Source organism: Syzygium oleosum, unplaced genomic scaffold (genome assembly GCF_021117445.2).
Source record: "Syzygium oleosum isolate NSW1041296 unplaced genomic scaffold, Sole_v2.1 Sole_v2.03, whole genome shotgun sequence".
Taxonomy (NCBI): domain Eukaryota; kingdom Viridiplantae; phylum Streptophyta; class Magnoliopsida; order Myrtales; family Myrtaceae; genus Syzygium; species Syzygium oleosum.
In genome coordinates this window covers 14,788,016-14,800,286 of record NW_026607487.1, presented here as the reverse complement: position 1 = coordinate 14,800,286, position 12,271 = coordinate 14,788,016, and the positions used below count along the sequence as shown (strand labels likewise).

The 12,271-nt window shown below is 41.4% G+C and overlaps 1 protein-coding gene across 17 annotated transcripts; it reads right to left on the bottom strand.

Annotated features, from left to right (window-relative positions):
- Positions 1-1,211: 1,211 nt before the first annotated feature.
- LOC115689780 (uncharacterized) lies at positions 1,212-11,732 on the bottom strand. Of its 17 annotated transcripts, none has more exons than XR_008816083.1 (17): positions 11,118-11,729; positions 9,145-10,616; positions 8,853-9,052; positions 8,181-8,353; positions 7,935-8,003; positions 6,113-6,185; positions 5,253-5,409; positions 4,835-5,126; positions 4,635-4,749; positions 4,347-4,510; positions 3,910-3,984; positions 3,616-3,796; positions 3,383-3,480; positions 2,993-3,059; positions 2,502-2,561; positions 2,375-2,403; positions 1,212-1,550 (listed from the first exon to the last, which is right to left on the bottom strand). XR_008816083.1 is itself a non-coding variant. In XM_030615931.2 (13 exons), the coding sequence occupies exons 1-13, from the start codon at positions 11,532-11,534 to the stop codon at positions 3,452-3,454; spliced, it is 3,417 nt and encodes a 1,138-aa protein (XP_030471791.2). In that variant the 5' UTR covers positions 11,535-11,729; the 3' UTR covers positions 3,323-3,451. The 17 variants fall into 17 exon arrangements, 3 of the variants coding, with proteins under 3 accessions (XP_030471791.2, XP_030471792.2, XP_056165557.1); XR_008816079.1 differs by having other exon boundaries at positions 2,352-2,403; positions 2,509-2,561; XR_008816082.1 differs by having other exon boundaries at positions 2,509-2,561.
- Between the last annotated feature and the right edge of the window lie 539 nt (positions 11,733-12,271).

The window sequence follows — 12,271 nt, the reverse complement described above, 5'->3', positions numbered from 1 at the left end:
TCCAAATTATTACGATTTTCTTTTCAGCAAATATTATGCAATAATGAAGGCCAAATACATCCCCCATGTCAAGCATGTCATGTAAACGGCAACAGCGAACTCGTGCGCTTTTTTATCACAGAATCTGAAGACGGAAGATTTGGATAGTCCCAGAAAGGGCTAAATGAAAAGCCGAAATGCCTGACCAGATAGAGTCTGATTACCTACAAAACTGTATGGAACAATGTATATTGCAAACTTCAGGACTCTTTAAGCTGCATAGCAGCAATAGCCATTTTCCGGGAGGACTTGCGCAATTTTTAGGAAAGTCGCAGCAATTGATTGCGCCAATTGAAGGTCTAGACTCAGCTACGTTACGCACAGAAAGTTTAGAATTTGCGCTTTTTGTCTATATTCAACCATCTTTGGCACTGTGATTCAAGATTCTACCATTTATCCACCATTTATATGGACATTATACACATTCAAATTGCAGGTATCAGATCACTCGTACTGGTCGATCAACAATACATTATTCCGAATAAGTAGCATATCTCGATCCAAGCAAAACATTGGGAGAAGCTTCACCTAATGAGCACATTAGTACAGACGTTCTAAGCACCAGTTTTCTTCCATGGACCAAGCGATCTATGGTCAATAGTTGCCTTGATAGGGCTTCGTTCCAATTTGTTGAGCTTCACTAATCTGTACATATCATCTTGCGGACAGATCAGACAGATGTAAGAAGACACTAGGTCACATTAGTCGCTGCAGTGTATCTTCTTCGCATGCCCACATGCAAACAAGCGCACAGACGGAGAGAAAGAGGGGAAAGAGGAGAGAACTCATTACCATTGACGTAAATGTCATAAAGCTAGAAACGCATCTCCATATTAAACTTGTCATTATCCCCCTAATTGTCCTTATGTTGCTATAAAACATATTAGAAGCAGTGGAAGGTAAAGACAACGTCCCCCCTTTCTCTTTGGGTGGACAACTTGGAATTCTCAGCCTAAATATCTTCAGAACCACCCTGGCAATAATAATCAATGACCTTCTGGGGCTTCTCATAGAAAACGTTCGGCAGACTAACGAAGAAGGAGCACTACTAAGAGACTGCTGTTGATGTCTATAAATCTTCCTTATTTAGTGTGTGTACCTCTCCAGAACGACATTGGCAAGGGGGTGGGGGAGAATGCAGAGCTACAGTTGTGAGAGGATGGAGTGAAATGGAAGCAAGTTAATAGTGATGTATTCAATTTATAATGTCAAGTGATCATGGATGATAAATAAGCATCATACAAATCGCCACCAGACTCTGTCGAAAGTCATGTTTCAATAGGTTGCTATCTTCTTCTTGTGAGCTTGTCGGCAGGGAATTTTTACTTCATACAGAGGCAACAATTTAACTGTCTCTAAACTGTGAAACACTCGTCTGTGAAGTCCGCTACTGCAGAGAAACTTGAATTGCATTGCATTCAGGATAGGACATCTTCTCAAACCTTCTATTGCATTAACGAACCCCATTCAATCAAACTTTACAATAATACTGTCAATTGCCAGTATCATATCTGCAAAATTACCCAGATTCATATCACCAACTCTCTCTATTCTCTCTTTTTGTGAAGGGGTCTGGAAGGTATGATTCAAAACCAGGACCTCTAGGATCTTAGTGAGAACAGTACACAAAGACAAATCATTATCCATTGTCCATTACATTTTTCCAAACACCCAGCGTAAGACCCACATAACACTTGGCTTACATGACATATATGAATCCTTGAGTGCTCATAAAGAGCCTCAAGTATTAAACCATGTCCCACTACCAAAAAGGAAGTCCAGTACAGAACGATCCTTTGAAGTTCAAAAGGAGAGGGATGTTAATCCAAAAAGTAATGAAGGCGACAACATGTAGAGATCCATGCACATTCGCAGTCCAGTACAGTAATAAGAAATGTTGCACTGTTCAAAGTAGACTATATATAGCCCTTCGCCAGGTAATAAAATGTTCAGTTATTCATACACGCAAAGTAAAACTGCTATTGCCATAAAATGTCCAGTAAAAGTCCATTACTCTTCCTTCAATTCCCAATATAATGGATGTATATTTCTCTAAACTTTTAATACCTGTTTACCCAATTGAGTTGCTTATGCCCCCATAATTCTGGGCTCACAACTCAGCTAGCAGGGACTACAAAATCAACCCTACATGCTTATTTCCCATATGAAGGCCAGCAATGACACCTTACTAATTGCTAACTTATGTGAAACATAGAGCATTGAAAAGACTAAATTATAGACTGACGGAAGAATCTAATACTAGTGAGGGAAAAAGAAAGAAAAAAATCTTAACTTGCATGGATAACGATTACCTATAGGATATGAAGATACTTACGAGACTCGCAGAAGCATGGAACCTGTGCCCTAAAAAGACAAAAAGATCACATCAGGGGCCATCTAATCTTCACATTGCCTCAAAGCTACACTAAAACTAGAATAACAGCCCAAATTTTAGACATTACTACTCACGGACGCATCCTTCCACTTTGAAGGTTGCTGCAATAAGTCTCCAGCGTAATAGCCTCCAGAGTCATTAGTCCATGGATCAGATGTAACATAACTTGATTAGACTATGCACATATATGATACAAAAAACAAGGGAAAATCACACAAAAAAGAATGGCTGACAAAATCTCCTCACTTATTAATTAGAGAAATAGATGACAAAAACATCAGTTCGATGCAAATTACAAACACTAAGAGGGAATTGTCACATCCACATTCAATGACCCCCTAACAATTAGCGCGCTTATACAAGGGATCACAATACAGCATCAAACAGAAAAACTTTTCGATTTCCCCTATACAACGATGTTTATCAAGCCCATACAGCTCATGTGACTCACAATCATGATGGCTCATTTTAGGCGAAATGGGTACAACATATAGCACAGAGCACTATTTAGTACTTTCAAGGTTTCACAACAAGCTCCCAATCAACAAACCAAGGTACCTTCTCCAGGGTGCCTTTGTAAAGCAATTAAACACTGGAAGGTTGCCTCAAAGCAGTGGGAGAGATCCTGAACCAAAAATTCTATTAGACTCGAGATAATCCAGGAAATTTACATGATGAATACTAAGAGTAAAGAACTGCCACACTAGCATGACATGGGTAGCCAGCCTGGAGTTCAAAAGCCAGACATCTGGCAAAGTCAAAGATGAGAAAAATGCAGTCCACGTAGGACCTCCACTACCATTTCTCAAGAACTATACCCACAACCCAATTATATTCCTGTTATTGATCTCCATCAGATTGAACGCTAACATAAATTGAAATTACACATGAAAACAAATATAATGAACTTGATAACTGGTAAAAGAACGCCTTCAGCAAGTATCTTACAATAGGAACAGTACATTCCACTGAAAGAACCGCCAGTAAAGTGTATTCTTGAACAAATGTCATCCCCCTTCAATAATGGCATAAACCCTCTTGAAGCTCTTCTTCCAGCACAGGTAATTAAGCAAAGATAATGCCGAAATGATTAGATATTCTGAATAAGAATTATCTTCCAAAGACAATTATCAAATGCAACAGCATTCTGGAGTCAAAAATCAGCAACATGTTTCACTTGCCAGTGATGAAAGGATGATTCAAAGCTTGTTGTACGGTCATCCTCTTGTCCGGATCCAATACAAAAATTTTGTCTAGAAGATCCTTAAAGTTAGCTAACATCTTTGGATCCTCACCAGGAGAACCCTTGATAATCGACCCAATATCCTTAGGCTTGATGTTAAGAATCATTCTCCTTATGCTCTGCACAGACGATGTTGAAGACTCAATCAACAGGAAATGCAATATATCAGCTATTAAACTTTAAAAGCACCACGTTGTTGCACATCAAAGCCACATTGAAACAAAATATAGACCTTTTTGGTGACAGAATCCTCTTCTATAGCAAGAAAATTCAGGTCTGCATCAAAATGCTGGTCTGCAAATGCTGCCTGCAAATGAAAATCAGTAAGAACAGAAACACAACAAGCCAACACTACCCACAGATGCACATAAACCAGATGAAAATGCTGGTAATATATGTTATCGTTCCATGAAAAATCAACTTCCAATAACTACTATATAAGTAGAAAATACATCCATTGTGCAAGCACTAATATGTCCATATACATTGTTATGTAGGTGGCCATGCATATGCTGTATGTATATGTTAAGGTCTGTACATATACACACGTGCGCCTAGAGAGAGAGAGAGAGAGAGAGAGAGAGAGATATCCTACATATTGCAGCAGATTAAATAAAAATGGGATAAGAATTGATTATGTACAAACAAGTGATTATGTTCTCGTTATACCTTTCGAAGCAGTTTCTTTGGAAGAGGGCCTTTCAATTCCATGTGTAGACGAAGCATGTCATTGTTGGTAGCGCCAGGAAAAAGAACTTTCCCAGCGTAAAGCTCATATAAACAGCAACCCACAGACCACATATCCAATGGATGATCGTAAGGCAAGCCAAGAACTGTAACAGGAATTCAGCCAAGTCTGAATGAAATATGTTTTATAATGAAGTGAAATAGGAAAATTCGGTAAAACTAATAATAAAACCATGTCAAGATGAAATCACTTTATCGAAGAAGACTTACTGATTTCTGGGGAACGATAAAAGCGACTCACGAGATATGGTGTGATTTCATTCTTTCCAGCATACATGGCATTTCCAAAATCACAAAGCTTCAACACATTTTTTGCCTCGTTAACCTGAAGTAAAATGTAATAAGTTAAAACGAAAATAAGAAACAATAATACTTGAATACAACAGCAAAAAGAAGATACCAGAACCTACCAGCACGTTATCAGGCTTTATATCACAATGAAGGACACCACAGTTTCGGAGATGCTTCAGAGCAATAAAGAGTTGCTTCGCATAAGCCCTAACAGCAGTTAATTTAAGACCAATATTGCGACCAAACTTCTTTAAAACTTCACGTAGATTCATATTAAGAGATTCAAAAACCAGGCAAAGATGATTGCGGTATTTAAAACTGGAAAGTAAACGAACGCAGTGCCGCTTGTCTTCAGGATCTGCACCTACTAATTTTTTCAATATGCCAAGCTCCTCAACACCAGCCTTGTACCTAGACACATATAAGACACAGAGACACAACTAAGGCCAGGAATTTGCCAGGAATTTGATATATATTCAATGAGAGAAACTGCAAATTAATTCACACCATCCCCAATAAAGTAGCTTGGCCACTTACATGGCCTCCTTATTTCGCAGTATTTTTATTGCCACTTCTTCTGGTTCACCAATGCCAGCCTTCAAATCTTTCGCACGAACTACAGTCGAAAAAACTCCCTTCCCATGTGCAGCAATAACTTCATATCGGCCATCAAGTATCTCACCAAATCGATAGCCTGCATCAGTCAAATTAAAAGTAAATCAGAAAGAATTTTTCAGCTAAGTAATCAGCACTCCAAAGAGAAGTAGTAACATCTAAATTAGCTACAAGTTGCTTAATATATTTTTCAGAAATATTCATCCCATTTACATAACCTCGAAGTTCTCTTGATTCAGCTAATAACGTGGAGAACATCTACTACACACTGTTCAAAACATGATCATAAACCATTCAGAACATTCTACTGATAATGTCTCAACTATTTCCAGTTTATAGAATGCAAGTAATATAAATTGACAGGAGCTAGTCGACCAACCATAGTCATGAAGGGATGAATAGTTACTTGAAACATAACATGTTCGCTTCATAAAAACTCAGTAAAACAAGTCACATTCCAAAAAACAAGATTATAAAAACTGCCATAAACAACCAAGACGTACTCAAAAATCGACAGTTGACATGCAGCCTCTCTTTCTTGGTGCTTACAGGTAATTAAGCGAGGAGACAGAAACTGAACCAGGACAAGTCATGATTAGTGTTGTGTCCTTATCACCAAGCAAATATTTGGTCTCAGAGACGCCATTCATTTTACAACACAAGACAAAGTCTTTGATTAAGCTGATAAATGAGCATAGTCTAAAGCACTCTCATGAAGACTTTAATGGGTATAATGGAAACTTGAAAGAAAATCAAGATGAATGAATTGCTACATGACTTACTATAGTATCCCTCTGCATCATCCCAATTGTCATGGAGACCGCTCCTTTCGACAGGTAAACCACCTCCTTTACCCTGCAAAACACAGAAAGTACAAGGCCTAAGAATGACCGTAAAATTCATTACACGTTAGCACTAAAAGCAATCAATGTTCTAGCTACATGTGAAGCAACACCATGTCAAGGTCCAACTTTAATCAAATAAAACCAGCTTAAAGATAAGGAAAACATAAAAATTTCAAAATTATGCTCGAGGAAATTGAGAATAACCCAATACTACTGTAGTTTGGATACAATTTGTAAGAATCACCCATCAACTTGAAATGGATGGGGAATCACATCCACTTTTAATTAGGGAAAAAAAGGCAGGGAAAGACCTGCTCTTTTTTTGGAGGGTAGTTATGTGAGTGATCCTATATCTTTATTTCCCACTAAAAAAAAGCTTACCGGTAAAGGAAAATACTCATGAAAATAGGAATATTAGGTAGGTTCATGATTATTCACACACAGAAGTCAAGCCTTTATTCAAATCAGCCTTGTTTTACACATTGTGCCCGTTTGCAACATCAAAGCCCCCACCCTCACTACTCACCTCTTTCCCTCCATCCCTCCAACCCTCCCCCCTCAGCCCCACCCCCCCCCACCACTCCTCTTTCCAAAAAAAAAGTACGAAAAGAAAGAGAAGTGCAGAAAACAGAGAGAATGGCCTAAATGCTCAAGTGGAGCTTGAAGCGTTCCAAAAACTTGCAGAAGGGTATGGTAGGGGTGAGAGGGATGTGTTCATCAGCGCCTACTGTGGTACAATGCACAACAGACTTCTGGAATTAAGTTGATCTCCTTTGACATGTACCATTAGGAACTCTACATGTCTAATGAATTGAACCACTCTCTTGCCTTAATATCAACACCATTAGTATATTCTACTCTTTATTACTAACCCTCACTCTACCAAATTTAGCATTATATAATATCATAGCAACCACTCTCTTGATAAGGGAAGACCAAACTCCATGACTCATCAAGTCATTCTAATTTCCATCCACCACACAAAGCCATGCATGTTAGTTCCATCAATAAAATCATTCTAAAAGGCAAGCCATAGCAAACATGTCTCATCAAGTCCTGAAGTATATGGGGAAGAATTCATGTCCTTGTCTTGCAGACACAAAGCTTTGCATGTGAACTTAAACTGATTGCTAGTTTAGAAGAGCAACTCTGTTCGATATAAGGAAACAAGGAGCAAATTAAAAATCTTTCAATCTCGAAAGAACAGTTCTACGAGACCTCCTCATAGAAATCTACAAAGTGGATCTGCCAGGGTGTTATCATAGTAACACTATCGACCCTTACCAAAAAAAGATATCAAAATCTCAAAAACCAGTACAAATGAAAACTTTTGCAAAGGATATCACAGAGGAAAATGTCGTAAAAAGTGGAACCCAGAAATCAATCAACTCTACGTCCAGATATTGACAGAGATCTACCAGGGCGTTATTTAGTAACACTATGAACCCTTACCAAGAAAAGATATCAAAATCTCAAAAACATTACAAATGAAAATTTGTGCAAAGGATATCTCGGAGGAAAATGTCCTGAAAAGTAGAACCCAGAAATCAATCTACTCTACATCCAGAATATTGACACAGAAGGTGACACCGGGAATGTCAAATATTCACACTAAAAACATATTTACCTCAATGGACAAGGTCAACATGGTATAGTATGCACATTAACAAGCACATGTGCCCAAAACATGTTTTATGTCAGTTTTTCATCACAGATGATGCAATCATAGTAAATTAGTAGAAAATAAACTTTAACTTACCGTCTTACGTGCACCAGCGGGTGAATCTCCAAATATATCATCACAGAAGATGTCATCCGATCCCTCACTCTGCTCACGTAAAGAAAGAACGGTCACATAGTCTGGTAAGGTTAGGCACTTGGAAATTCAAAGCTCAATATGGTATTCTAAGCGAACAGTATAACAAGTAGACAAGAACCAAGAACCTCAATAGGATGTAGAAAAAGCTCATTTGTATAAACAGAATAAGAGAATTGATGGACACACCTTCGGCGTACCCTCTCCTAGACCTCTTTCACCAGAGCTCCCATCAGTAGCAGTAATTCCATTTCGAAGAGGCGATTTTCCAATAGAAAATGACGGTTCGGCAACAGATGAATCCACACCTTCAGCAATACTTCCATGAACTTCTGCTGTTGATTTTTCTGGACGTGCTTTGTCTACAAAATACAAGAAAATTGTAAATCGAAAAATACAGTAAGGATAAAAAAAATAAAAAACAACAATTCAAACAATAAGACTAGAATGCATAATCAACGGCACTATATTGCCTCTTTATCAGAAAATATATGAGACTTTGCACAAGTCAACTAAAAGGAGTATCAACTGCATTCAGTTTCCAGGTTCCACCAGACAGTTTCCTCCCAACAAGCTACAAATGACCAAACTTCGCATTCCTTTGAAGCACTCAACAGTCTGGCTGTTTAGCAGTAAAACAGGTACTGCGAGATGATTTCCGATTAGATTATGGCTAACCCTCATATGCTAATCTTAGTGCCACAGGGCAGTTTACAAACCCAATAAAAAAAATCTAATGACTATAGAAATAAAATTCGCAGTAACAAATGAACAAACTTTTTGTTTCCCTTGGATTCGTCAAATGGGAAGCATACAACTTGATAAATGGACATCCAGGCACAGTTTGTCATCAACAATTACCTTCCACCGCATCCTCCGCCTGAGGCTGCACATGCTCTTCTTGTTGCTGCTGCTGCTGCTGCTGCAAATTCTTGTACTTCTCCATAATGGCTTGCCTTCGTCTTCTACTTTCTTCCTTAATTCTATTGAGATCCTCCTCTTCCTGCTCAGCTATCTCCAATGAAAACTTTCCATCAAGGTCATCCTTTTCATCCTCATCGCTATAACAGCCAGAAAAAAAAATCAATTACTAAAGAGAAGTAGAGCTAACGACCGAGAATTCCAAGCTGACCCCATGGACAAAAAAAATTACCTTCTGTGTACTTCCTTATCACCATCCATAGTACTAGCTGTTGCAGTGCTCATTTTTGTTGAAACCCCTCTACTTATTCTATCAATGTCATCTTCCACTTCATTTCGTCTTGGGTGCTTTGAATATCCATGCTTATCAACATAACCATCTTCGACATTTTCGTACTTGTTGCCACTCCGGCCATCCCTACGTTCCTCCCTCCTTCCATCATCCATCCGCTCTGATCTCCAGCTCCTATCCCTACTCCTCTCCCTGATTCTCTCTCTGTCCTTGTCTCTCCTACCATCTCTGGGCCTATCCCAGCTCCTTTCTCTTTCTCTTTCTCTTTCTCTTTCTCTTTCCCTTCTTCTATCTCTCTCTCGATCCCTCTCTATACTCCTCTCCCTCTTCTTCTCTCTTCTTCTATCCCTATCCATGTCCCTCTCCCAGCTCCTTTCTCTTTCTATTTCTCTTCTCCTATCCCTATCAATGTCAGTCTCCCGGCTCATTTCTCTTTCTCTCTCTTTTCTCCTATCCCTATCAATGTCAGTCTCCCGGCTCATTTCTCTTTCTCTCTCTCTTCTCCTATCCCTATCCATATCCCTCTCCCTGCTCATTTCTCTTTCTCTATCTCTATCTCCTCTCCTATCCCTCTCCAAGTCCCTCTCCCTGCTCATTTCTCTTTCTTTCTCTCTTCCCCTATCCCACTCCAACTCCCTGCCAATGCTCCGTTCTCGTGCACTTTTCTTTCTATAGTCCCTGTCAACATCCCTATCTTTGCTCCTTTCACGTTCACTTTTCTTTCTATGGACCCGGTCCACATCCCTATCTTTGCTTTTTTCTCGTTCTTCCCTTCTCCTATCTACTGCGTCAACATAACTTCCCATGCTTTTATCTTCGATGCTCCTCTCCCTGCTGTAATGCTGATCCTCCATGCTACCATACCTTCTGTCAGAGTTGATCCTTTCCCTTTCCTCGCCCTTCGCAATATCTCTAGCGCTATGCAATTTATCCTTGCTGCGCCAAGTCATATTTTGATCATCTGAATCATATTCAATCTTGCTTTTCTCGAAAAAATATGAGGACTCCCTTTCCTTTTCTCTTTCCATATGGTTTGTTCGTTTTAAAGGTGAGCCTCCATATGGTAAACTGCTCTGAGAACGAGATCTTTCCCTCACAAAATCTCGCAACCTCGATCCATCATCTCTGTATCTATCAGAACTTGGTGAGCAGGGGGATGTCTTGTGTCTATCGGCGGGATCACTTACATCACCGTCTCCACTCTCTGTGGTGTCAGCACTATATCGGTTCTTAGCCTTGTCGTTACCTTTAGAGTGGAATCTAGGTCCACGACTCTCGTGACCTAAACCGCCATTTACTTTACTATCATCGGCAACTGCTGACTGGAGTTCATCAACCATCGACTTTGAATTTCCAGAAACAACTCCAACGCTTCTTTCGGCAGACGGCACACCAGATTCAGAATTATTTACCTTAAAGCCACGAGATTAAACCAAATGTTAGTTTGCAAAATACATGCCATAACAGCTCAACGTGCAAAAACAAGCTGAACAAAACAAGATATAACCAGCTCTTACAAATCAACAGCAAGCCATCAGTCTTCACTGTAAACGTCTCGACCAAACCTCTCTTTTTTTTGCAATTTTTCAGTCATGCAGGAGCAGAGCAAGCAGGGTCTTACACAGGCACGGCACACTCACTCGGCTTATCAGGTTCTCTCACGGAAGCACTCATCAACCAAAAACAAAACTCGTCATATCACAAGTGCAATAAAATCAGAACTAGGCAGACTGGCAATCTCTCTCTCTCTCTCTCTCTCTCTCTCTCTCTCTCTCTCTCTCTATCACTCTCTCGAGCACCAGGAAAAGCTTACAATCAAACCCTGTAAAACGCCAATTTGAGAAAACTATGCGACCACAACAAGTATAGATAACTGTCGAAAAAAATAAATAGGAGAAGGCCATAGAGCACACCAGATACTTAAAGTCAAGCTCCTCAACAGGCTCAGAACCCTCATCTTCGAGAATCTCTCCTTCCTCCACGTCGTCATCGCGCCTCGAAGAGGCCGGCGGCGGAGGAGGAGGCAAGGCAACAGCAGAAGCAGCAGGAGGAGGAGGAGGAGGAGGGGGGGAAGGAGAATCGACGCCCTCGCCGCCGCCCCCGGAACCAGCTTCCTCCTCGGCCTTCTTGCCGGCGTGGCGGTGGCCGCGGCCGTGGCGGTGCCGGTGGCCGTGGCGGTGCTTGTGCCTCTTCGAGGTCCTGTCCGTGCCGTCCCCTTCGCCGCCATCGCCGCCGCCGCGGGGGGAGGAGGAGGTGGCTGCGGCGGCCGGGGGGGAGGAGGAGCGGCGGTGCTTGCGGCGGGGCTCGCCATCGGACGCGCCGCTCGCCATAGGCGGCGAGGCGGGGGAGGGGAGGAGGTGGGCGGAGCGGCGCGGCGCGGCGCGGCGCGGCGGTGGGAATCGGAATCGGAAGTCGGAGGTCGGAGCTAGGGTTTTGCTTCCGGTTCCGTCGTCGCGCGCGCCGGATCGCGCCGATTGGTATGGCTGCGAGCGAGAGCGAGAGCGAGGCTGCGAGAGGAATTTAAGAGGTGGTGAAATCGGAAGAGTGAAAGAGAGAGAGATAGCGAATGATTGCGATTATTTGGAGACTCGAAGCATACGACGACGCGCAGGCTTTAGCAAGCCCCCTTTTTATCCGTTTTTCTTTCTTATCTCTCTTTCTTCTTTTTTTTTGTCCTAAATTGAGGAAATTGTGGAACGGAAAATAAGACGAGGGTAAAAAAAAAAATATCCCAAATCGCAATGTGCCCGCCCCGATTCCAAACCCCGGCGACAAAATTTTGATACGAACAGGGGGGACCAAAAAAAGAAGAAGGCGCAAGAGCGAAAAAACCCACCGTGGTCAACCCCGTCCTAGAAAAGCACAAAATTAGCAAGCGCCTCCCTTTCTCGAAAAAGGGGGAGATGGTTGTGTACTGTCGTCGAGTATCGACGCCACTTCTCTTTGCGGAAAGCCGAGGTTACCGTATTCATCCGTGCCGTTGCCATTTAATGGGCCCGATGCCTAAACTCGGATAACTTTAATGGGGCGCACGTACAGCGCGGGGTGCGAACGGTGAGCCGCCGGC

Excerpts from the sequence above, each read along its gene's own strand:
- LOC115689780 (XM_030615931.2), bottom strand. The coding sequence starts at position 11,534 with ATGGCGAGCGGCGCGTCCGATGGCGAGCCCCGCCGCAAGCACCGCCGC. Across the intron at positions 8,354-8,852 it reads GGCGGAGGATGCGGTGGAAG|ACAAAGCACGTCCAGAAAAA; the intron begins GTAATTGTTGAT and ends TGTATTTTGTAG. Across the intron at positions 3,481-3,615 it reads GAATCATCCTTTCATCACTG|AGCTTCAAGAGGGTTTATGC; the intron begins GCAAGTGAAACA and ends TGCTGGAAGAAG.